The 26,840-nt window shown below is 35.6% G+C and overlaps 1 protein-coding gene across 1 annotated transcript in view; it reads right to left on the bottom strand.

The window, feature by feature from the left end:
* The window catches only part of LOC129216933 (uncharacterized), a 103,711-nt gene that overhangs the window by 55,301 nt on the left and 21,570 nt on the right, over positions 1-26,840 (bottom strand). Inside the window, exon 2 of the mRNA XM_054851150.1 lies at positions 5,961-6,041. Within this exon, the coding sequence (XP_054707125.1) occupies positions 5,961-6,023 (63 nt within the window). The 5' untranslated portion in view covers positions 6,024-6,041. The remainder of the gene's footprint in view (positions 1-5,960; positions 6,042-26,840) is intronic.

Below are 26,840 nucleotides of genomic sequence, written 5' to 3'. Positions count from 1 at the left end.
TAGTAGTTTGTAGCGATTTCTGGGAACTACTTTTAAATAAACTGAAAAAAAAAAAAAATCAAGGTTCAAACGAATTTAACTGGCGCAAATTTTACACAAGGTACATCATCAGATGCAATGAGAAATAAGACTCATAAAAATACCAGCTGACCTCAGGCATTTCATTTTGACGCCATACGATCTACCTGTTTGACGCCATTAGTTTGTCATCGAAATTTTCATATTTCATCAATATTTTTTGGAAAAAAGCACTTATTTTCGCGAAAATGAAGATAGCGGTGCTTTTCGCAAGTTGCAAATTTTGTGAATTTTATATGAACAGACTGAAGATTGAAAAACAAAAATATTTTAGCGGGGGTTAAATTTTCGATAGTATTCACCTAATAAAAAAGAAGCTACTGAAAATGTTATAGAAAAGGAAAAAATTGAACTGTTCTGGAGGACTTACAATAAATACGAGCATTACAGTGTATGAGAGTATGATAACGGGCATTTTTCATAGTGTCTTCTGATGAGCTAATTTATCAATCGTTTTTGTTCAAACCTCTTACGGTGTGTGTGTGTGTGTGTGTATTAGGATGCCCCCCCCCCAAAAAAAAAAAAAATCAAAAGTTGATTTTTCAAGTCTTATTATATTTTATCCTTTTACGTCAAAAAAAAAAAAAAAAAAGAAAAGAAAAGAAAAGAAAAATCATATAATTCGAACAACGGCAACAAGTGCCCATTATGTCTGAAAGTGAGAACCAGCACTTGTAATGCTAGGCAAAATTAAAATAAAATGTTTTTTTAAAACTCAAAATTTATGTTGATAAAACATTGCTCCTATACCCCACATATGCACCACAAAAACATGTATTTAAATTAAAAGCCATTTATATGTCCCACATGTGGCCTAACATTTATAATTTTCATCAAAAAATTAAGTTTTTGATACACATTTTCAGAAAAGTAAGATTTTACGAAATTATCAAGCTGAAAAAAAAAAAAAAAAACAGTAAAATAGAAAAGTGGGTAATTAGTATTAAATAGAAATTTTTGTTTTCCTGCAATTTTTAAGTCACCCACGTAGTACTCAAAGATATGGATTTTTTCCAGGTTGAGTTAAAATTTTCATTTAAAATATATTATGTATTTATTATTCGTTTGTAATTGTTGATTTGTAAATGTGTTCGCCAGTAATTTTTGAACTTGATATTCCATTTAAATTTATATGTAATTTTTTGAAAGATAACTGACAAAAAAAAAAATCATTTTTTAAAATAAAATTATAAATTTTAGGTCAAGTGTGGCATATCAAAATGTTTTTTAATTTGAATAAATGTTCTTGTGGTACATGTGGGGTGTTGGGTACAGAGGAAATGTTTTATTAGCAGAAATTTCGAGTTTCTAAAATTTTTTTTTCCTTTTTTTCGATTTGGCCTAGCATACAAGTACTGTTTTACACTTTCATATGCAAGTCGGCACGGATTGCCGTTGTGCAAAATTATATGAAACTTTTTTTCACGATTGTTTTGACACAGGAGGAAAAATACAAGAGGGTATGCGACTTGAAATATTGACTTTCATTTTTTGAGGGACAACCTATTGTGTATGCTTTTTACTTACTTATTTTTTAGAAAGTAGCGAAGTAGCGACTACATTTCAAAAGTAGTTTGTAGTTGTTACATTTTGAAAAAAGTAGTTGTAGTTGTAGTTAACTACATTTGTAACAAAGTAGTTGTATTTGTAGTTCGCTACAAAAAAAATGTAGTTTTTCCAACCACTGATTGAGATCATATTTCCTATCCTTTCCATACAATTAAAATCACGAGAAATACGCAGACTATTACGATTTATCTTTCTTATTGTTGCATTAATAAAAATATTTTTATTCGCAAAAAAAAAAAAAAAAAAAAAAAAATCAACACCTCTTGGAGCGATCGGCGTCAAAATTGAACCAAAGCCTGTTTACATATGGATTCACATATATTCCAAATTTCAACCAGAACGTAGCATTACTTCTTGAGATAGGGCACTCAAAATGGAAAAAAAGAACGGGTGATTGCGCTACCCCCTTTTTAGCTGTTGACACAAAAATAAAATCAGTTCTTATACCCACTAAGGGCTACTTGCCGATAAATTTTTCTTTCATTCCGTTCATTATTTCTTGAGATACAGCAGTCACAATTGACGACAAAAAACGTTCTATAGCTCAACCCCCGTTTGAGTTATTGACACCAAAATTGAATCAGCACCTGTTCCTGTTAATACCAACATATGGACCAAATTTTGTTTGATTCCGCCAGTTACTTCCTGTGGAATAGCAAGCACGCGTAACTCGAAAAACGTCCCATTGCTCCACCCCCCTTGGAGGAATTCGCGCCAAAAACTAATGGGCACAAGTTCACATAGGGGCACATATGTGTACTAAATTTCGTTCGATTTCATGCGGTAGTTTTCGTTGTAGAGCGGCCACAAAAAACTGGTCACACACAGACGTGACACACATACATACACACACACATACATACACACACACATACATACACACACACACACAGACAGACAGACATTTTCCAAAAATGGTCGAAATGGACTCAGCACACCTCAAAACGTTCGAATCCGTCAAAATTCGAAATTCGAAAATTTGCACGAATCCAATACTTTCTTCTATATATTAGATATAGAAGAAAGTAAAAATGGTCGAAATGGACTCAGCACACCTCAAAACGTTCGAATCCGTCAAAATTCGAAATTCGAAAATTTGCACGAATCCAATACTTTCTTCTATATATTAGATATAGAAGAAAGTAAAAAGAAGCTCTCCACTATGTTTCTTTAAGGATGCAAAAAGTAGAGTTTCCAAATGTTTAAACGACTTTAAACTCATGTCTGCTCCGGAGAAGCCTTGATTCAAAAATTTCATTATGATTACTTTTATTATTGCTGTTGTTAGGCAACGAATTTTTGTAACAATGGGTTTTATATTCGCAACTTCAAAGCTCGAATACGCTACCTTGCGGTGATAACCAATACTAAAGAAAAAGGTAAAACATTCCATTCCACGAGTTTTCTTTGGGGTAAATTTTCGGCTTCACGCAGTTTGTGGTGTAATGTAAGAAAGCTTCGCACAAATACGATGAAAAAGTACTGTCATTCACTAAACGTCAAAGCAAGTTATAATTTATGGCATTTGTTTGTTTCACCTTTTTTCATCCGCCATTAGACAGTGGCTGCTGCGTCCCCTATAATTTATTGGAGTTGCGAATTTAATTATTTAATGGGGAAATGATATGAAATTTACTGTTTTCCACCATAACTTTTTACAACTAAGATTTTAAGGAATAAATTATAGCCAAAGTTGCTCCCTGATAATGTAGCTATCTATGGTGAAAAAAATGGTTAAATTCCCTCCAGTAGTTTTGAAGTTTACCCCGGACATCCGGACAGAGATTAGTCCTTTATGTATAAAGATGAGGATGCAATTCCTAAGAAAGCAATAAATATCATGCTTGCTCCAGAGAGGCCTTGTTTCAAAATTTACATTATGAGTACTTTTAATATTACTGTTGTTAGGCAACGAATTTTCGAAACAATGGGTTTAATCTTTAATCATTTGATGTGGAAATTACATGACATTTACTTTTTTCGATCACGACGTTCTTAAACTAAGTTTTTTAGCAATAAATTATAGCCTAAGTTGTTCCCCGACTATGGTGAAAAAATGGTTAAAATCTCTCCAGTCCAGTAGTTTTGAAGTTTACCCCGGACATCCGGACAGAGATTAGCCCTTTATGTATAAAGATAAGGATGCAACTCCTAAGAAAGCAATAAATATCATGCTTGCTCCGGAGAAGCCTTGATTCAAAATTATCATTTTGATTACTTTTAATATTGCTGTTGTTGGACAACGAATTTTCGAAACAATGGATTTTATATTTAATCTTTTCATTGGGAAAGTACGTGAAATTTACTGTTTTCCATCACGACGTTCTTAAACTAAGTTTTTTAGCAATAAATTATAGCCTAAGTTGTTCCCCGACTATGGTGAAAAAATGGTTAAAATCTCTCCAGTCCAGTAGTTTTGAAGTTTACCCCGGACATCCGGACAGAGATTAGCCCTTTATGTATAAAGATAAGAGTAGACCGAGCTTCCCCAGACTTGCTGATGAAAAAATTGGTTCATGGATACATCATGTGACTGGTGGGAGGCTTGGCGAAAACTTTGGCAGCATGGTTGCTAGATGGCAGGATTATCTATAGTTTGGCACTTGACATATATTTTAAGACGTAATGTGTTTTTATTATAATTTTTTTCCCAGGTGCAGAGATGATTCAACTTTTTTTCTTTTAGCTATGCATTATTTTGACATTAGTAATTAGTTTTTGATCACAGTTTTCAGTAGCTTTTATTTCATTTGGAACTGCTACGTCAGTACTGGCGTAAACGTAATAGCGTAAACGTTTTGCGTTAACGCAAAAATGTACTAATAATAAGAGTAGACCGAGCTTCCCCAGACTTGCTGATGAAAAAATTGGTTCATGGATACATGATTCTTTTTGGGCGCTTGCATCTTTAATTGCTTAGAGAGTTATTGAAATTGAATAAAAAAAATGCACAATACTATCAAACGAAAAACTCACTATATTAACAAAATATTTACAACTTAGAATAACAAATTTACAAATCGGACTCCATAAAAGATCATTCTTCCGTGTTTCATCATTTCTCGCTCGCGTTGATCGCCTGCTACGATCAACGCCCGTTGTTGCTAGGATATCCACCAGTCACATGGTTTGGTTTATGAGCAGCAAAAGGGTTGCAATATAGCTCGGTCTACTCTTATTATTAGTCTATGACTCAAACAATGTTTTCGGTGCGTACTGTAAGTCAAAGAAGTAAATACCTTTACTGATAGATAATCTTAACTTATTTTGATGTTTATATTTATTTTGTACGCACCTAAATTCTCATGTTGTGGCTTCTTTTACACTTGTTGGCTTTCATTTTAGGAAAAACGCAGTTTAATAAGCTTTATTTTTGAACGGAGTTTCATTTTTTTGACTGATAATAAAAAAAAAACGCGTTTTTAACGACTGCCTGCCGAATGACCCACCGAGATTTTTTTACCAGATGTTTTATCACACTCAGAGGTACCTGTGCACAAAATTTGGTTAAAATCGAAGGGGGTATACTGTCAGGAAATTTCGGTCGAAGTTACTCCGTTTTCGAGTCAAAAATTAAAAGTAAACCCTCACAGAAAAAAAAAAATTAAATGAGTTCTACAATTTAAACCCAGTTTAAATTCAAGTTTACATCATACTAAAGAAAAATAAAAAAAATCAAAGGTCTGTGATAATTTGTTAATGAGTTATAGCCATTTATACCAGTCTTTATGTCGATCAAAATGGCGGCAAAAAAATCATCTTGGTATATATTTAAAGGCTCGAAACTTTTCAACCTCTTCATAAATCTCAAAATACTTCGTATTCTCATAACCAGCATCAAAAAGTGCACTAAATTTGCATGAAATCGGAGATGGTGGGGGGCATTTTCAAAAAATCCAGGATGAAAGACACAACAAGAAAGACACGTGAATCAAGTTTCAGAAGGTTGTCACTTTTTTTCCCTCGATTGCGACGGAATATTTTTTTTTTTTTTTTTTTTTTTGAGGTAAAAATTTCTCCTTTTGATTTGGCGATTTATCTTTCTTTTTTTGGAGGGGGGGGGGATTTTAGTTGTATTTATGGAGAGTTGCGTTTAATTTTTCTGGGAATGTTTGATTTGCCGTTTTTTTTCTTATGATGATTTAAATGATTATTTTGGCGGGAAATTTTGTCGTTTTTTTTTCTCTAATTGAAGTCTGATTGTTGAACATGCGTCACTTGACAAAACATTTATTTTCGAGGTAGACCGTGCAAAGCCAGGCAATGCAGCTAGTTGTAAATTACGCAGAATTGAAATAAAATATTGTAATTACCTTGGCCGGTGCTGATCGCCGGGGCTGGGACCAGCAATTGCCAACCCTCTCATCTCGAGCCATGGGTGGGGGCTATGGATCCTGCAAAAGATTCAAACATTTTAAAACGCAATGGAAACAAGATTAACATTGAACATAAACATAGGACATACCACTTTTAGTAATAATTAGGCATTCAACACTCTAAAAATGATGAATACATTGTCACAAAATTATTTGTCCTAAACTGTTCACTTTATTAAAAAATTGGAAGATATTAATGTCTATAAAATTTTGGGAATTCCGGAGTACCCACCTAAGGTTTGGGGGGGAGGGGCGTCATTTCGCAACTGCTCCAGTGAAACTTTTAGGGGGATCGAGTGTTATTTGGGTCATTTTTTCTTGCTGGGGGGCTCTTGTTTGAAGGGGGGTTCTTCGTTTTTTGGGAGGAGGGAGGGGGACATGGTCAACCCTGGAAAATGCTTTACATGAAGTAAAAACGCTGAAGCGTGGGTATTAGCTTACTTTTATGAAGTTTTTGAATTTGTTTTGTTGCAAACATCAAGCGATTGCTTTGCCTTAATGTAGTAATACATTATCATTTTAACACTACATTTAATATCTAGTTTCCTTCTTCAATTACACATGGCTTGTGTTGAAGAAAGGTTCTTTTAAAAAATAGTATTTAGCCAAATTTAATTTTAAAAACTGACTTTTAATTTTTTAAAAAATTGCGTCATGGGACGCTCAGCAGAACTTTTATAGGATTAAATTATTATCATTATCTAATCCTATGAAAGTAACAATTGGCTTATCTTAATATACAGTGGCTCCCAAAAGTCTTCGTACACCTACGACTTTCAACGAAACAGACACCAATCCATTGGTTAGAATTAATATTTCGAAATAGGTATTTAATTATAAGATCTATGATCAATTTTTAACAAAACTACATGAAAAGTTTTTAAAAAATATTAAAACTTAATTTTTTAAAAATCAAAAACCAAAAAGTGCCGGAAATTTTATCTCACAAAAGTCTTCGTACACTTTATAAAATGTCTATATATTATTGACTAAGCTAACTTTTGATCAAGTTATTAATTAGTAGAATATCATACAGTATTCATAACACCTTTAAAACGTCTAGGAATATATTTCATTCTTTTTTTTTTTTTTTTTTTTTTGCGTAATTTCTAAGTAAGTGTTCAACCACACTTCGAGTCTTACTGTTTCTAGCTCTATTTTCGTTTTAAAGCCCTATTTTCGTAATCTAGCCTCCAGATATCTCTAAACTTTAAATCCACGTGCTCCCATTTTGTGCATTGAAAAAGGAATTCCTTGTAACGCCAAAACACGTGTGTGCAGTGTTCCTGCACTGTGCTTTTAACGTTGTTTTATTTCCTTTTATTTTTTAAGCAAAGGTATTTTTATATTTTTTATAACTAATTTTTGCTTGTAGCAAAAATCCATTTTTAAAATAAAAATTCCATATTTTCTATACTTACCTTTTTTGCATAATTTTTAATAAATAAGTTTAATTAACTTTGAGGACATAATAAAGATTTATTCCATTGAAGCATTACAAACTTCATTATTCTCAAAATTTAAATTTGACTTATAAATTTTAATTGTAAATGATTGCAGAATATATTGCCTGCTCTTTTTTATATAAATTTTAGTATATGCCTTGGACAATATTCAATTTTTTTGCAACTACTCGGTATTGGCCGAGTATCTGATCAGAATTTGGCCGAGTACCGAGTACTCGGCAAATTGGCCGAGTACCGAGTCGTTACCGAGTACTCAGTACGTCTCTAAAAAAAACTAAAATAAATGAATGATGCTAAGTGGTTATTTGATGCACTAACAACCGGATGAGACTAGTTTGATGTGGGAACTTTCACTGTCAGATGCTAAAAGAATGTAATAACAGTCACGAAATCAATATTTAGTAGTCAATAACGAAGCCTATACTTCCTTTCAAAAAAAAAAAAAAAAAAAAAAATCGCATTGTCGATGAGGAATTCGAGTTAACTCTAAAATTTGTAACTCGGAAAAAATTCGCGTTATAGCCATTTCGCGTAAGTTGAATCGCGTGGTAGCGAGAGTCGACTGTATTGCCTATCTCTCGGTAAGTGTATTCAACATTTTGTCTTTACTTTTTACGTAGTTGTTAGGTTAGGGTAGCCACTTTTGCATAAACATGCATCCTCGTGTACCTTGAAACCAAGCTCCATCTTGTACCTTGAACCACTGGATCAAGGTACAATAGGTTGTATTTTTTTTTTTTAATAGGTAGGATTTCATTATGTCTCGAAGTAAAACTGGAATCAAGAGGGATCCAGTTGATGTTGAGGCATTGAAAAATGCTATCAGGGTTCATACTCTATTTGGATGAAAAAATTTCATGACTTTTCCAAGACTTTTTCATGACTTCAATGAAAATTTCCATGACCTTGTTACACGAAGAGAATAGCACTATTTAATCTCAAACTTGGTAATATTTGGAAATGAGCATTAGCAAAATGTCTATATGAATGCCACAGCCTCATTGCAGCACTTACTCGTAATGGAAAAAATATAAGTGCACACTTAAAAAACTATTCCTATTTGTCTTCAACATATAAATTTTCGTAAAGTAAAAATGCAGTGAAACAAATATGATGATGCTTAAATGTTTTTTTTTTTTAAACAGGCAGAATGATATTGAATGGGACAAAGGTTAAATGAGTCATCACTAAGTTTCAATAAATTTGCTTCAAAAGTTTCCTTTTAGTGTCAAGAGTGCCTTTAATCATCCACATAACTTGACAGTATTTTGGTTCTTTAAAGTAAAGCCACATAATTTAGTTCTTTATGTTTCTAAACCAGATCTTTTTTGAAAAAAACATTCAGTAATGAATCAATCTTCTGCTTCAAAAGTATATTTGTTTTGTTTACAAATTTGCATATTTTCAAATGCATATAAATTAATAGGTTCAGAAATTCCAGAACACTTGTAATTTCCGACATTGAACGTAGTAGTGGGTCGCATGGATTAGTTTTGCGTGCCGTATGTTGGGCACTACTGTTTTAGAGCATTAGAATTCCTCTTTTTCTGTATTCTATCGCCTGACTTATAGATCTTTATTTTCTAAAACATTCAACAAATTAAGATAAACTCTGATAAATTTAATAATAAAGTCCTTACGAGTGATGGAATCGAACTTGCATGCAATTGAATTGCTTTTTTTTGAGCGGGCGTGGCGAAACTAAGAACGTGAAATTTTGCTACTACAGAATATGAAATATAAGAAGTGTTGAAAATAACAAAAAATTCAAAATAAGTGATGTCCAGGCAGTAAAATCACATCGCAAAAAATGGCAAGCAGCTGCGACAGAAGTGGATGCAATGAGATTTAAAAATTCAGATTTGATTTTTGAAACGTTCAGTTTTCCACTTTTAATAGCTTTTAAGTGCTATACTCTTAAATCACTCAAGATTTCTAATGCTCCTTTGGCTACTGTTCCTTTCTCTTTGTCCAGGACATTTTTCCATGACTTGAAAAAAAATTCCATGACTTTCAATGAAAATTTCGATTTTCCATGACTTTTCCAGGTCTGAAATTCTGTTAATTTTTTTCCATGACTTTCCAGGATTTCCATGACCCGTACGAACCCTGTGCTATTGAAGCAGTAAGAAGTAATGATCCTGACAAAAAATGACTCTTAGAGAGGCCGAAAAAGTATTCAAAGTGAGCAGGTCAACCATTACTAGGCATTCAAGAAAGTTGAATGAAAGTGGGTCCAATAACTTTGAATACAACGTAAGTTATGCAGTTAAGCAAGTACATGAGGTCTGTCTCAAGGTACACGATCATCATGTACCATGGACCAAATTACATAAAATTTGAGAAATATATACAAAAATAGAAAAAATATTTTTTTTTTAAATCCGAAATATTTTTTTACCTTGCAGAAAGGCTTGAAGTTAAGTTTTAACAACCAAAAACCATAAAAACCACACATTCTTTTTCTGAAAACCAAAAAGTTTTAGAAGTGGTCCAAGGTACAACGGTCTCCCCTACATTCAAAATAATAGTTTAAAAAACTAAAAAAAAAAAAACACGCTTTCGTAGCAAAATGAACTAAAAAGTGAAAAATAATCTTGGGATGATAGTAGTTGACCAATCATTTAATTATAATGTAATACAAAAAAGCGTGGGGTGCTATCTACTAGCATTTTTGCTTGGACAACAAATGGAAGAAATTCAAGACAACTGATAAGAAGCCCCCCACGCTTTTTTGTATTACATTAAAATTAAGTGATTGGTCAACTACTATCATCCAAAGATTATTTTTCACTTTTTAGTTCATCTTGCTACGAAAGCGTGTCTTTTTTTTTTTTTTTTTTCAGTTTTATAAACTATTATTTTATTTTTCGGTTTTTTAGTCTTATGTTAAAGAAGTATCAGGCGACGAAAATATTTATAGAACGAGTGCGAGGTAATATTTTAAAGTTAGGACAAGGGCACCCCGATGGGAAGCTAATGTGAGTCGTTGATGTATGTTTGCGGAAATCATATTTATATTACTTTGAAAATTTGAGATGCATTTGAATAAAAGTTTTTTTCAACAATGGTCTAATCAGCAATGAATTTCCAATTGAAGGCTCGCCTAAATTTTGGCATGAAATTAGTTAAAAACAATTATATTTCATGTTCTAATTACCTTGGAACATTGGAACAAATTTTGTCTGATGCAGAAAAATTAAAAGTTTTTGTAGATATTTTTAAATAATTTTTGCGAGCATTTTTTAATGTATTTTTCACATTGTTGGATTTATGCCAAAATATTGATTAAAATTGGAGGAACTAACAATTAAAAGAGTTAATTAATTTGATTATACAATATTGCATTGTCATCGGGTCTGAGGTCGCGTGCCAAATTTCAAAAGAATCCGATCGCAGGAAGTGGCCGAAATTTGAGCTGCAAGATTCCGTTACAAGATACATACATACATACATACATACAGGTGACCTAATAAAAGCGTGTTAAAAATGTTAAAAGCTTCGTCTATGTTTAAAATACGCATTTACTCAAATTTTTACACAAAAGGTTTTTTTTTAACAAAACACATATTTTTTGCTCATTAACACAAAAGATATTTTTTCACAAATTTTATAAAATCCTTACTTCAATAGAGCGCAAATTAAGTTGCACGGTTAAATCTTGCTGATTTTTTTTTTTTTTTACTGCGTAAACTTCACACATACGTCTGTATGTGCGTATGTATGCGTTTGTACGTATGTATGTCGCATAACTCAAGAACGGCATGTCCTAGGAAGTTAAAATTTGTAAGTAGACTCCTAGTGGGGTCTAGTTGTGCACCACCCATTTTGGTTGCATTCGGGTGTTTCTAAAGGGGTCTTTGCACCTTTTTGGGGGGGGGGGGAATCATTGTTAAATTCGATGAAAACTCAACTGGTTGAACGATGAAACTGGTTTTATAATTTGGCGGATACTTGGCGATATATCGCCAGTCTTTTGGTCACCAAGTTTTGTCACCAAGTTTGATGTTTTTTTTTTTTAAATCTGGTTTCAATTTGGCCACTGTTGGTGATATTAAGAGAGTAAACTATTGAATCACATTAATACTGCCAATAATGGGGAAATAACATTAAATTGGTGTAAAAGGAAGTCATGTGATGCACACATAAGCTCGTTAATAGAAGAATAAATCGAAAATACCCTTTTTATGAGCAGTGGCGGATACAAGGGGAGGGTCACAGAGGTCACGAACCTCCCCCCCCCCTCCCCAACCGTCGACAATAGTATTCGTTCACATTGTGTTCAAAGTCTATATGAATAAAAGTTCAAGGATTTCAGTAGTGTTTTCAATTCATTAATTAGTTTTGGAAGTAAATAGTTAGAATTCTACTTCTTTTCATAGCTTATGAAATTTTTAACGTTCATGCCCAATGAGTAACGTTTATGCTTTATTCCTGATCATTTCTGATCGATTTGTTGCTTTTTATTGACACTTAAACAATTTAAAAAAAAATTCGTACTCAAAACAGTAAGTTCGTTCACAGGGGAGGGGCATTTTTTAGCATGAGCCCCCTTGCCCCCCAAATTGCATTCTGCATCCGCCCCTGTCTATAAGTGTATTATAGACCTGGGTCTATAAGTGTATACCTGAGCAGAGAGGGCAGGCAGTGAGGGCGAAATCCCCGGAGCCTGGCCCGGGAGGGGGCCTAGGCGCCTCATCAAAGAGAAAAAAAAAAATCAGAGTATATGGTACTAACGAATTTTATTTCGGTGTTGGAAATGCAAAAACTTCTCTCAACATTTTAGCACATTATTCAACATCTCTATGTTCATAGCATCTAGTGCTTGTGGACCAGTTCCTTAGGGGGCTATTTTTCAGAGACTTTTCTATTGGAAGGAAAATGACCAGTAGCGGTACCACCGCTAATTAGATCAAACTCGTAAGCCGTTTAACTTACCACCCAAAGATACTCCAGATATATCCTATGTGTGACAATTCAGGGGATCGAGCAGGCTATAGAAATAGATAATGGTGAAATCGTCTCACATCCTTGATGTGTGTGACGAAGCGTTGTCCTGTTTAATAATTGCTCTTGGCAGCTCCACCGCAAGTGCCAACTCATCTGGCCCGGAATACGATTGGGTGACGTCACGCTAGGGGTTCCCAACCTAAGTGTCGCGACCCCCAAGCATTTCTTATGTGGTCGCGACATTATCCCTACATTTAAAAATACTTCACTTCATAGTTTAAAAATTAAAACACATAGAGGGGAAATGTCATCGTTTTAGAGTAGTATCAATACTTGAGCGCAGGTTGCGAATCCAGGAGAAGGGCTATAGGGTAACCCCCTCCCCCCTATACCAGAGTACCTGATGCCACAACGTCCTCTAAGATTATCCTTCATTTTTGTTTAGGGACTTCCACCCCAAGAAATTTCTACGAAAGAATCCCGAATTCACCTCCCTCTAACATCATCTAAAATTATCAAAAATTTCGTTTTTGGAACTTCAATTTCGAATAATTCCTGCGAGAGATTCTCTAAACTCCAGCTCTTATCCTGAAAGATGTCCTGTAATTGCGTTTTTAGGACTTAATTTTGAGAATGTTCCCCCCCCCCCCCCGGGAAGAGTCCTAAACCCCATCCCGTCTCCTAACTTCATCAAAAATAGCCAAGAAATGAGTTTTTCGAACTTTAAAATCGAAACACAATTTTAGAGGAGAGCCTACCGTCCTGTTCACAGAATGAAAGATAGCATTAAATTTCTTTTTTAGGACTTAAATTTCAAAAAAAATTTCAGGTGAAGGTTCTCCAAACATTTCTCCTTATCATCAAAGATAATCTTCAATTCTGTTTTTGGAACTTAAAATTTTCAAAAAATTCCTTGACAGTCCCCCCCCCCCCCCCCATTGATTCCCTTCACATCATAAAAATTCGTCCTGAATTTCGTGCTTAGATTTTCAATTTCGAAAAAAATCCGGCGGAGAGGCTCCGAATCAAAACTTTTTCCAGGGAAAGCTTCCCGAACCTCTTTTGTTTCTAAAACTTCAACAAAGATGGTCTGCAACTGAGCATTTTTGTAGGATATTTCATTTCCATTTTTGAAAAATTAGAGATCATCCCCGATCCTTCTCTCCCCTCCCCCTTTCCCTCTCGTTAAAAATCATCTAAAACATTTTTAGAACTCAAATTTCGAGAAATTTCAAAGGTAGAGTCTACAAACTTTAACCCTCATAAAAGTCCCTGAACTTCTCCTCCTCCTAACATTACAAGTGTTCTTCGTGTAAACTGAAATTTTAGAACTTCAGTTTCGAAAATTTTCCGGGGGAGGAGGACCTTTGCGAATGTTACACTTAGGAGTGTACGTTTATATGGTTATTTCTCTTTCCCCGCTTCACGTAATTTTCCGTGAGTCCCCTCCCCCTCCCAGCAAAAAATAAATAATTAAATAAAAATAAAAATGAGTGAAGAATTTTGAAAGTGTAGAAATTTTTGTTTTACATTATAGTGAATAGCCTTTTTTTTTTAACCAGCTTTTTTTATATTTTTTACGCAGAAAAACTACTAAATACGATTGATTCCGTTTTTCCGCTGTACACTGACTCGTGGAATGACGCCTAGAATTACTATGAAGCAAATATCGCTGTATAGAAGGCGCAATTGAAATTACTGAAATTTAAATAAGGGGTGAGGGCAATCAGCAGGATTTTTTTTTTTTTTTTAATGGTTGCAGGTGGGCCCACATGTTTGTATCTTTCCCCGGGGCCCGGTTGAGCTCTCTGCGGCCCTGTACCTGGGCAATGCAGGAATAAATTTATTGGTATGAAAAGGTTTATGAAGCTCTACTCCTTTGGTTAAGCATTCGTTGTTCCGTTTAATCACTCTAGAAAACAGGACATTTCACTCTGCGAGGACAAAGGGACAGGATATCTGAAAAAGGAACTCTCCCGTTCAAAAAGAGAAGTATAGTCGGTTACCATACCTTAATCGCAATTATGGACACTGCGGAGAAATGCGCGGCGTCGGCAACGATTAAAAGAAATAAATAATAATAATAAAAAAAAGTACCCCGAGGTTAACTATGGAAGCTCGATTTAATTACAACCATTTCCAGAAAGGTAACTCATTTCGATTTCAAGGTGGAAAGGAAATGCTTTTTTTTTGAAAACATATCATTTACTATGGATTCCACACCGACTAAATTTTGTTCTCCCGTTACTTCATTAAAGCTGAAAGTCGCCACTGTTATGCAAGCGAAGTGGCGCTCCCTATTTCAAGGTCAACTTCCTCTTCCAAGTGGAAAGAAAAGTCATTCATAGTCCCAAGAATGTCGGACTCGTGTCAGGGTTGCGAGAAATTAATAAATGAAAAAGTATAGAATTGAAATAAAAACACGGGAGCAAAGGGGGAAAAAAAAAGCGCATACATTTCCTACTACCGATCTGAGGGTGAAAGGGGGAGAAGGAATAGTAGAAACACACACCGGGGTAAGGGGATAGGGAATTGCATTATGCACGAATGGCATCCACCCCTCGAAAAGCAACTGCAGCTTGAAATCCTTAAAACTAGTGTTATCCGCCTTGCTCAATGAAGAGGTACGTCGTGGGACTGAATACAAACTACAGGGTGTTTATTAAGCAAGGGCGCCTATATGGGGGGTGGGGGCAAGTGGGGGTTAAAGCCCCTCCCCCATTTTTGAAATTAGAACTTCCTTGCTTTTAGTAAAAAAAATTTAAAAACATTTTTTTTTGCAAAAATGTAAAAACATTTCTTTTCCAGCAATTAATGAATAATTTATTAAAAATGTCAAATTTCAATAACTCTAATCTGTACTGAAATCAGTTTCTAAGGGAAAAACATCCTGCCAAACCATTTGGAAAATAACTGAGCCCTGCTTTAAATTTTGCATATGGGCGTCCTTGTATTAAGATAAAAATACATTCGAAAAAACTATTTATGATAGATCCGAAATCATTGCTGTAAGCAATTGCCTGATTCGTGATATTTGTAATGTAGAAGCAAATTTTCAAAAATGTAGAAGCAAAGTTTCACCCGGCATACCATGACGGGCGACTTTCTAGTCCTATTTAATAGTGATCAATTCCAAAAATAAAGCAAACTTTCGAAGGATGAAGAGGAAAAGGCGTGGAAAAAGAGATGTGTACTACGAGCATATAATTATTTTTAACATAAACGTTCCACATTTTGTGTTAAAAAATAACAAAACATTCAAATGTAATAGTATTTAAAAAATTGCAGTTGCTTTTTTTTTCTTTTTTCGTGATATCAATTTTTTTTCAAATATGAACGAGGAAAATACATTTAAACACCAAGTTTTTGAAGTATTTTTTCAACTTACAATGCGCGAAAATATGCTAGTCGAAGCGTGAAACATATTTAATACGACCGATATAGAGGATATTCCAATAGTCACACAACCCCCGTAAATTTGTTTCTCCCTTCGCTCGATTATCCCCGTCAAAAAACTACATGTACAGTGAGTATATAGGTGTATAGGTTTCTTTTCACTATGACATTTTATCTGCTGCCAAATTTCCGGGGGCGGGAGCATCCAGCCCCAGGCATGTATTCGAATTTTGACGTCTTGAATTCAAATTATGTTTTTTGCAATGACAAGTTGCGATAGGAGCCTACTCGCTTGGTTTCTTAATCCACAAATAAATGGATATGAAGAAATTCGTACCCGTCATATTATGACGGGTGATTTTCTCGACTAGGAAATACGAGGCATGTCCAAAAAAAAGGTAATTAGTATGCGGCAATAAATATATAGATATTATGGTCAATTTGCCCCCGTACATTCATCATAAAAATTATATTTGAGGTAGTGAGAAGCAAAAGGATGCAAGTGGCAAAATTAAAAATTTGGAGATAAACCAGAACACAAATGGTAGGTGAACCTCTCCTCTGTCTTGGGGCAAGCGATTGTACTAGTAGCCCAGTTAGGTGCTGTTGTACAGCATGATTTAGAAAAAAATTTCAATGAAAGTCTACTTAGGATCTGATCTTCAAACGCGTTTTACTCGAAACTTAAAATAGTCCACTTGCATCCTTTTGCTTCTCACGGCCTGATTTATAGAATATAATGTTTTCATATTTTTATTTCTTATTAATCTTAAATGTTTGGAATTAGTAATTTGGAAATTTTGCATTTAGATGAGGTTGTGCCATTAAGTTCATCTGTATAGGGTGTTTTTACTTTATTTATAAAAAACATTGGTTTTACTCACACATACACATTTAAAAAAAAAATTTTTTTAGTGTAAAATCTGATTGAGTTAAAAGCTTTGAATGAACGCAGACTATTTGAAACCCATGACGACGAAAAATAGTCTCTCTCTCAAAAATAAATAAATAAATAAATAATAATAATAACAATAATAAAACGAGCTGGACTCAGGGTCGGACTGGGTCCTCAAAAAGGCGCATACCCCAATTTTTCTGAAGGCGCATGCCAATGGGGGGGGGGGGGGGGGGGTCACGGAAAGGATATAGACGATCATTTTAGGGGAGCAATCAGTGGCGGATCCAGACGATCCTGTTGAGAGGTGCGATTGAGTAATTTATTAAGGGGGGGAGGGGGGACTAATGAATAAATTTTTAAAAAAGTTTAAGAACTGAAGCATGTTTTTTTTTTTTTTTTTCCGAATAAGTTGCTTCGTTCAAAGAGTTTGAATGAAAGTTATAAGTGTTTCGAGTATTACACACACAAGAATAAAAAATTGAAAAAAGAATTTTTACTAATATTCTTGATCTATTATCTAAATTACACCCTTTAACTTTTGATTCGTTTGAAAACTTGTGAAGTTTTTTCAGTTGTTATTCAGGTCCTCAACTGTACTTTTTTCCTTATAAAAGAAAGGTTGCAGCACCAAAATGGCATCTCTTTTTAACAGTTTACGTACCGAACATAATGAAATACTAAAATTGAATTTGTAAGTAAAATTTGAAGATCGTTTTGAATTTATTTGTTGACTGAGTTTTGTTTAATATTCGCCCAAAGGAAGGAGTGTTTGCAGGTTTTCTCCCGAAAAGTTTTGTTCGGAACGCATTTTTAGACTATTTGGAGGTTAACAAGTGAAAGGGAGGTTTGGGGGTCCCGTTCCGGATTTTTTTTTTTTTGAAATTTAAGGGTATATTTTTGAAAACACAATAATTTGCTATCTTTGTGTTCTTGAAGGGAAAGATGAGAGACATGTGTTCACCCCAGTCGTTTTAAGATAACTTCAAAAACGCAAGTATTGCTAAAAAGGTTTTTAGTATTGGGGGGGGGGGGTTTCCCCCGGAAAAAATTTTGGAATTGAAGTCCTAAAAACGCAGTTGTAGGCCATCTTTGATGAAGTAGCAGAAGACATGGGGTTCAGAACTTTTCAACAGAAACTTTTCGATGTAGGAGTTCCAAAAACGCTGTTTTAGACGATCTTTGAATGATGTTGAAAGATGAGGAAAAAAAGACATGGGGGCTCCTCTCCGGAAATTTTTTGAAATTGAAGTCTCAAAAACGCAGTTGTAAGCCATCTTTTATGACGTAGGGGTAAGAAACGGGGTTTGGAACTTTCCATTGGAAATTTTTGGAAATTGGAGCTTTAAAATACAATGGTTAGCCATCTTTGGTAGCGTAAAGGGAAGGGATGGAGTCAGGAGTAAACCGGCAAATTTTCAATATTGAAACTTCAAAAACATAATGTTAGTGGGTCTTCATTAACGTTAGGAGAAGGACTCGAGATCGAGGGCTGTCCCCCGGAATTTTTTCGGAATTAAAGTTAAAAACGTGATTGAAAGCCGACGACATTTTCGAAACGATGTCGATTAACGACATTTTCGAAAAAAATTTCGATTCCGGATATTTTTTTCGAAATTAAAGCTCCAAAAATTCAAAAGTTTTGACAATCTTCGATGGCATTGGAGAGAGGGGGTTGCGGGACTCTCCCCTGCAAAATTTTTGGAATTAAAGTCATAAAAACACAGTTGTAGACGATTTTTTGTGATGTGTTGGGGGTGGGGGGGGGAGAGTTTGGTGACCTTTTCCTGGAATTTTTTTAACACAATTTTAGACAATTTTTGTTTATTTGGGAGAGGAGAGATTTTGTGGACTTCCCATTGAAATTGTAAAATCTTGACTGTAGGCCATCTTTGTTAACTTTTAGGGGAAGGCACGTTTCACTAGTTTTTTTCAATCACGTGCCAAAAACGGCAATTTACAAGAAATAATGAATAAGTACATTCGGAATTTCGGAAGTCGCCCAGTGATTTGATTTCGCATCTTCTGAGTGATATTTTTTCCACTAGGCGACATTGATGTCAAGTGATCATTATGTTATAAAATGCGCACTGCTCCATATCTATACGAAATGCTCCATATCTATACGAAATTCAACTTTTCCACTATGAAATTCATTAAAAATAAGAGTTGAAAAACTCACTGACAAACGCCTAGACAACTGTATTCAAACGGCAACCACTACCGACTCTACCAATAATAATAAACTTGTTTATGTAATTCAAAAATGCAGTTTTAGACTAACTTCGATGATGCTAGAAGATAAAGAGAGAAGGTCTAGTGGCCTCCAACTCCAGAAATTTTTTTCAATTTTAATCCTAAAACGCTATTGCCGTCCGTCTTTAATGACGTTAAGGGAAAAAATGTGATTCGAAACTTTCTTCCAGAACGTTTTCGAAATCGAAGTTCTAGAATAGGCAGTCTTTTTGATTGAAGATCTCTCCCTTTTCTTTTTTTTTTGAAATAAGAGTCTTAAAAGCGCTCTTGTTGGTCATCTTTGGAAACATTACGGGAAGGGAGGGGAGGGGATAGAAGGAACTTTTCCCGGCAATTTTTCGAAATTGAAATTCAAAAGACGGAAAAGTTTTAGACGATAACATTAGGGAAAGCGGGCTTGGAGGAAAATTTTCGAAACTTCAAAATGAGGGGAAGGTATAAGAGCTTTCGAATCAATTAGAAAACTTTCGTTCTGAATTTGCAAGACAAGTTTTTATTTTTGTTTTTCAGCGAAGGCGTTTGCATTGCATTTCATCTTAAAAAGTAGGAAGGGCGCACCTGCCCTCGGGCAGGTTGGCAGGCGGGCCAGTCCGAGCCTGGCTGGACTTAGCAATGCCTGAAACTCTCAGAATCATAAACGTTCCGAATTTTGGAGCTCGTCGACCTATTATGAATCGACAACAAAATTTTCATAATGGTTGCACTTAACAAGGGGTGCCCACCTAGCGAGGGGGGAGGGTCATAACGCAGTCTGCACATTGAAATTTTTAGGGGGGTGTGTGTGTTTTGAAGGGAACTTTCCACTTTTTGGGAGGGGTGAATCTTGCTTTGGAGAGTGGGCTTTGCGATATTTAGGGGGCTGCACTCTTGTTCTTTGGGAGGGCATCCCTGACTTAACAACGTCAGTCATTGTCTTCAAAACTATCTCGTGCAATTTTACGTGAAGGGTGATGTTTCGAAAAAAAAAAACGAGCTGATGTGTGCATCACATGACTTCCTTTTACTCCAATTTAATGTCATTTCCACATTTTTGGCAATTTTAATGTGATTCAATTGTTTACTCTCTAAATATCACCAACAGTGGACAAAGTGAAACCAAATTAGAAAAAAAAAATCGCAAAATTTGTCGCCAAGTTGGCGACAAAACTTGGCGACCAAAAGACTGGCGATATATCGCCAAGTGTCCGACAAATTATAACACCACTTGAGTTTACATCGAAATTAACAATGATTTCCCCACAAAAAGGGGCAAAAGACCGCCTTAGGAACATCCGAATGCAACCAAAAGAGAAGGTGCACAACTAGACCCCACTAGGAGTCTACGTGCCAAATTTCAACTTTCTAGGACATATCGTTTTTGAGTTATGCGAGATACATACACACATACATACGTACATACGGACGTCACGAGAAAATTCGTTGTAATTAACTCGAATGTCGTCAAAATGGATATTTCGTGTGTCTCTACGTTTCTAGGCATATATCCACATGTGGTTGGGTCGAAAAAAAAAACTCAACATTCATTCGGGGGTGAGCAAAACGGAAATTAAGGCCGACTTTTGAGTGAAAATTTTTTCGCGAATACAATACTTCTTTTTTTGGAAAAGGAAGTAAAAATAGAAACTAACTTAAATTGCACAAAGAAATTGAGTTTTATATCAAATTTTTACTTTCATTTAAATGATTATTTTAGGATGTTCATTGTTTTAAAATAATTTCCGGTATCAGACCATCATGATCAGCTTAAATAAATCACATTTAAAAAGTTTCAGTCCCTCACACTGGTGGCGGTTCTCAAGCGATGCAGTAAACTGGAAATTTTTAAATCGGTTTTCTGCAAAATGCTTAGAAGTGAGATACGCCCCTTCGTCTTTTTAGCGACCAAGTGATGGTTTAAAAATTCATTTTTCTAAGTTGTATTTGAGAATACCAGCGATTTCACACAACCTCACTCAAAAGGTGATGAAGTCACGCTATTTTTCAAACATAATGTAATGAATAATTGCGTGATGTCATACTCCTTGTTACTCCCTTCACCCCCCTTGATATAAACTGTCACAATTTTACGATTTCCCTCTCCCTGAAAACGAGACATCATTGGTGGACAACCCCTATATTAAAATATACATCACAAGTACGTCAAAATGAAAATCCTGCTCTCCATCCTCCCTTCAAACAAAAAGTTCCACTCAGAAATAAACAATCCTGCTTTCCTATACATCAATATCACCTCTATCCATATCATCTGAATCAGTTTTAAAAATCTTGCAAATTGTTACGGCGCAGAATTATGCAACAAGGATTGCGCAGAATGACCCGCAAAGACATATTTTTTTTTATGTTGCCACACGGATTAAAACGTGTTTACATTTGCTGTGACTAACAAAACCAACCACGCAACGTAATTAACTGCAACCAGGGTTCATACTCTATTTGGATGAAAAAATTCCATGACTTTTTCATGACTTCAATGAAAATTTTCATGACCTCGTTATACGAAGAGAATAGCACTATTTAATCTCAAACTTGGTAATATTTGGAAATGAGCATTAGCAAAACGTCTATATGAATGCCACAGCCTCATTGAAGCACTAACTCATAATGGAAAAAATATAAGTGCACACTTAAAAAACTAAACTATTCTTATTTGTTTTCATCATATAAATTTAAGTAAAGTAAAAATGCAGTGAAGTGAATATGATGATGCTTAAAAAGTCAAATATTTTTTTAAAAATCAGGCAGAATGATATTGAATGGGATAAAAGTTGAATGAGACATCACTAAGTTTCAATAAATTTGCTTCAAATATTACCTTTTAGTGTCCAACAGTGCCTTTAATTATCCATGTTACTTGACAGTATTTTGGTTCTTTAAAGTAAAGCCACATAGTTTAGTTCTTTATGTTTCTAAGCCAGATCTTTTTTGAAAAAACCATTCAGTAATGAATCAATCTTCTGATTCAAAAGTATATTTGTTTTGTTTACAAATTTGCATATTTTCAAATGCATATAAATTAATAGGTTCAGAAATTCTAGAATACGTTTAATTCCCGACATTGAATGTAGCAGTGGGTCGCATGGATTAGTTTTGCGTGCCGTATGTTGGGCACTACTGTTTTAGAGCATTAGAATTCCTCTTTTTCTGTATTCTATCGGCTGATTTAAGATCTTTATTTTCTAAAACATTCAGCAAATTAAGATAAATTCTGATAAATTCAATAATTAAGTCCTTACGAGTGATGGAATCGAACTCGCATGCAATTGAATTGCTTTTTTTTTTTTTGAGTGGGCGTGTCAAAACTAAGAACGTGAAATTTTGCTACTACATAATATGAAACATAAGAAGTGTTGAAAATAACAGAAAATTCAAAATAAGTGATGTCCAGGAAGTAAAATCACATCGCTAAAAATGGCAAGCAGCTGCGACAGAAGTAGATGCAATGAGATTTCAAAATTCAAAATTGATTTTTGGATCGTTCAATTTTCCACTTTTAATAGCTTTTATGTGCTATACTGTAAAATCACTCAAGATTTCTAATGCTCCTTTAGCTACTGTTCCTTTTTCTTTGTCCAGGACATTTTTCCATGACTTTTCCAGGTCTGAAATTCTGTTATTTTTTTTCCATGACTTTCCAGGATTTCCATGACCCGTACGAACCCTGTGCAACAAAGGAAACAAATGTTAAAATTTTTGTAATTGCTATAAGATACGTCAGTCGAAAATATTATCACACACCCACACAAAACGAGCAAGCATAATGACTTCTTCACAGGAAGTTTTCAAACTCTCCTGCAAATGTGCTCATAATACACACGTAAACACGCTCATGTGCTCGTAATACACATGACCGAGTGTATCAAGAGAACTTCGGAACACAAGAGGGCAGAATTACCATTATGAGCAGAATTCGCCAGCCTTTGCCCTACTCTATAAAAAAGCAAGCTTTAGATTTCAAGTCCTGGCAAAATAACTATCGAGACGAATGGAGAGAAATTTGAAGAGAGAATGAAGAGAAATTTATCAAGAAAATAGAATTTTTCTGTTCTAATGCGCAAATATATGAGTAAATGAGTTAGAGTATACGATCGAAGTCGAGTGAAATTGCAATATAAATTACGTAATCAAGCATTTTGAAGAGACTTAAAAAAAAAAAGAAAAAAAAAAGGTGCAATAAAGCAGATATTTGCACACGAATTAAAAAAACAATTGAATGGCTTCTTAAATTTAGTCGAATTTTTGATAGGGGATCATCCACAAATGTCTCGCTTCGAGGGGAGGAGGGTCATGAAATTGGGACAGTTTGTGACAAGGGGGGAGGGAGGGTGGAACAAGAAGAGTGACAGCACACATTTTGGTAGATAAAATTTTTCGCAGGCCTCAGTGATATATATTCCTCCCCTCAATAACATTCGCTAGACTGGAGATACTGAAATAAAATTGCCCTTTGTGTCATTAGGTTAATTTCGGTTTAATTTGGAAAAATACACCCTCGAGGTCTTGGAGAACACACACAGGCAACCTGTCGGGAGAAATCTGCTGTCTTGGGAAGAAAATGGCTCGTGGGTTACTGAGAATTATTCGATCAAAACCTGTTGGATCGAAGTGATCAAACCGACCGTTGTTCTCACTAACGACATCACGAAGGGATGCTCCATCGGAAAAAAACTGGAGATCATACAACCGCCCGTTAAAAGGCGCAGGTGAAATCTCCGGCGGCATTTTTGTAGCCCGGGTCCCCTCTCTTTCTCTCTCAGAGCAAAATAAGGAGGACAGAAAATGAAAAGCGAAGGAGAAAAGAAAAAAAAAATCCCGCATAAGAAAATCAAAGCCAAGAAGAGAGAGAGAGAAACAGGGGTGGGGAGAGGCAAAAGAAAAAATAATAAACGAATGCAAGAAAAGAGCGCGCGCCACGTGCCCTCGCATACCACAAGCACTTGCCCCACCTTGAGGCGCGCTCGCAACAACAGGAATAGCGGCCGAGATGCCGTGTATAAAGCAGAGAAACGAGTAACCGACCGTCTCTTCCGCACTCGCTCCCAAGAACGGAAACTATTCTGCCAGCCATTTTGACGCAAAGGGGGCCCGGCGCCCCCCCTCACATTCTTCAACAGGGAGAAACGGGAGAGGGGGGGGGGGCATGCTTAAAAAAAATTATGAAAATGTCATGCACATATCTGGGCATCCGAGATATTGCTATCGTATTTCTTAAGTATTGAAAATGCTTCTGAACATTTTTTTTTAGAGTAGTGAAATTTAAAGAACTCACAGAAGAATATAATGGTAATAATAGTGCTGCCCACGATGGGGAAGGGGGGGGGGGGCGAAACTAGGCATTGGTAAAAGGTAGGGCACTTACTTTGACTTGCATAGCAGGGCACTCCTAAATGTTTATAATAAAATTCATCAAAAGAATTTCAAGCATCTTATTCATGTGGGACAGGGTAAAGACAAGCAATTTATGTAGGACGGGTGTCATTAATATCAGCTCACAAAACAGGGGGAATTGCATCATATATCGCTCATGGGCTGCAATTGCGACACCATTAAAAAAATCGTGGTTTTTTTTTTTTTTAATTTTTATAAGTGGGTTTAAAAAATTTTCATTGATAAGGAAAATGCATGAGAAATGCATTTTACTTCCATCTTATGGCGCAATATTGAATTATGAGTTGCGCTAGTATTGCTCCTGAAAAGAATGTATTTTACATTTAGACCTGTTCTTAGGCCAAAACGCGTGTTTTTTGAGTTGTGCCCCATGAGCGATATATGCGGGGAAAGACAATTGGCAATTTGAACTAGAAAAAGGGTACGGGGTCCCTCCCTCGGAAAAATTCCGAAATTATAGCTATAAAAACACATTTTTTAACGATCTTAAGTGATAAGGGGGAGTGGAGGTTCAGAGAACATTCCTGGTACATTTTTCAAAATAGAAGTTTTAAAAACACGTTGTAGACCATATTCGGTAACGTTAGAGGAAACAGGTAAGGTTTCAAGGAATCTTACCAAAAATTTTCGAAATTGAATTGCCAAAAATGGAATTTTATACGATGTCACATGATATTAGGTTGTTAGGGAACGGGGGGGGGGGGCATCGTAACGGGGGTTTGCGGGTTGAAGTCGTAAAAAATGCAATGGCATTCCATCTTTGAAGTTAGCAAAAAGCGTGAGGTTCAAAACTTCCCCGCGGAATTTTAAGAAATAGAAGTTCTAAAAAAAAAAAATACAACTGTAGACGATCTTCGGTGATGTTAGGAAGAAGGAAGAATTTGAGGGCCTTCCTATGGAATTTTTTCGAAGCTAGCTATCTTTTGTAACGTTACAGAAGTGTGGGATGGGGATCAGAGACTCTTCCTCGTCAATTTTTTGAAAACTGAAGTTCCCAAAACACCATTTTAGACGATTTTCTATGCTATAAGGTGTAGAAAGTAGGGGGGCTCTAGCCCGAAAAGTTTTTAAAAACGATGTCGTAAAAGTGCTACTGTAGGCCATCTTTGATGACGTTCGGGGAAGAAATGGGAACAATCCCCCAAAAGTTTTCGAAATTGAAGTCCCTTAAAACGTAATTTTAGACCATCCCGTTCTACAGAAGGAAGGTTCGAAGGCTTCCCCCCAAGAAATTTCTTGAAATAAAAAAACTCAATATCGCAATTGTAGGCTATCTTTGATGACGTAAGGAGAAAGAATGAAGTTCGGACGGGAATTTTTCGCAATTAAAAGTCTTAAAAATGAGATAGTTGGTCACCTTTGACGGCGTTGAGGAAAAAGATGAAGTTCGGTCCTCACCTCCAGAAATTTCTAAAAACTGAAGTAACCTAAAACGCAATAACAAAGGATCTTAACTAATATCAACAGAGGAAGTAAGAAGGAGAAGACTTCGGGCACTTTCCCCCGGAATGTCCCCCTTTTAAGTATAATTTCAAAGGTAAGGCATCGCCTACTGTATATCATATCTCACGAAATTTTTGAGCATGAGTTTCTTACTTGTGAAAAGAATCGTCGTATATGACGCATTTTGTCTAAAAATTAAACGTGACAGCTTCGTGTCTTTCCTCCGCGTAGGAAAAATCGAAGATCCTGCACAATTTAAATTTCTTAGTTTACAATGGTGGCTCATGGGTCAGAATACGCTTTGCTGACTGGGCCAAAGTTTAGCTTGTCCGCCTCTGTCCCCATCCAACCCTTAAGAGTGTGATCATTTATGGACAGTCCCACTCTCCAATTTTCAGAATCGATTTTTAATTTTTTTGGTTGAATGCAAAACCTTTTGACCTAAATTAGGTTTTTATTTTTACTGATACAGCGGCAGTGAAAATTTTGTCAAATTTTAACAAGAGTTTCTGACTCAGTGAGGAAAGAAACGACTTAATTTACGAAATTCGTTTTTTAGTGAAGAATCCTTAAAAGAGGGAGTAAATAATTCAGAGAATGTACACATATAGTTTTATTAAATTGATAGGAGGGCCAGCAACAAGGGATGTGGGGCATCCATATTCCAAAAGATGGTGGTAAGACAAATTTTCCGACCAAACATGGCGACGCATAGTCGACCTATATCCGAAGCAAGTGCAATTAAGTGCAGCATAGCTCTTTCTCGCTCGACTAACGAAAATGTGGTCCCCCCCTCCCTCTCCCTGGCATTTGCTTGGAGGAAACTTACATCATTAATGCGGTTTTCTGAGGGGAGGGGGAAGAGCAATCAATGAAGATGATGAATAATGAGAGAAGGGGCAGATGGACCTACCGACCCAAGTTCCCGAGTTCCACAAATATTGAAATTGTCCATCCGAGGGGTGAGCGCAGATGTAAGGACGAGGAAATAAAAACTCAGAGCTCATAAAATTCCTATGAAGATCG

Source organism: Uloborus diversus, chromosome 2 (assembly GCF_026930045.1).
Source record: "Uloborus diversus isolate 005 chromosome 2, Udiv.v.3.1, whole genome shotgun sequence".
NCBI classification, from domain to species: Eukaryota; Metazoa; Arthropoda; class Arachnida; order Araneae; family Uloboridae; genus Uloborus; species Uloborus diversus.
This window is presented reverse-complemented; position numbering and strand designations above follow the sequence as displayed.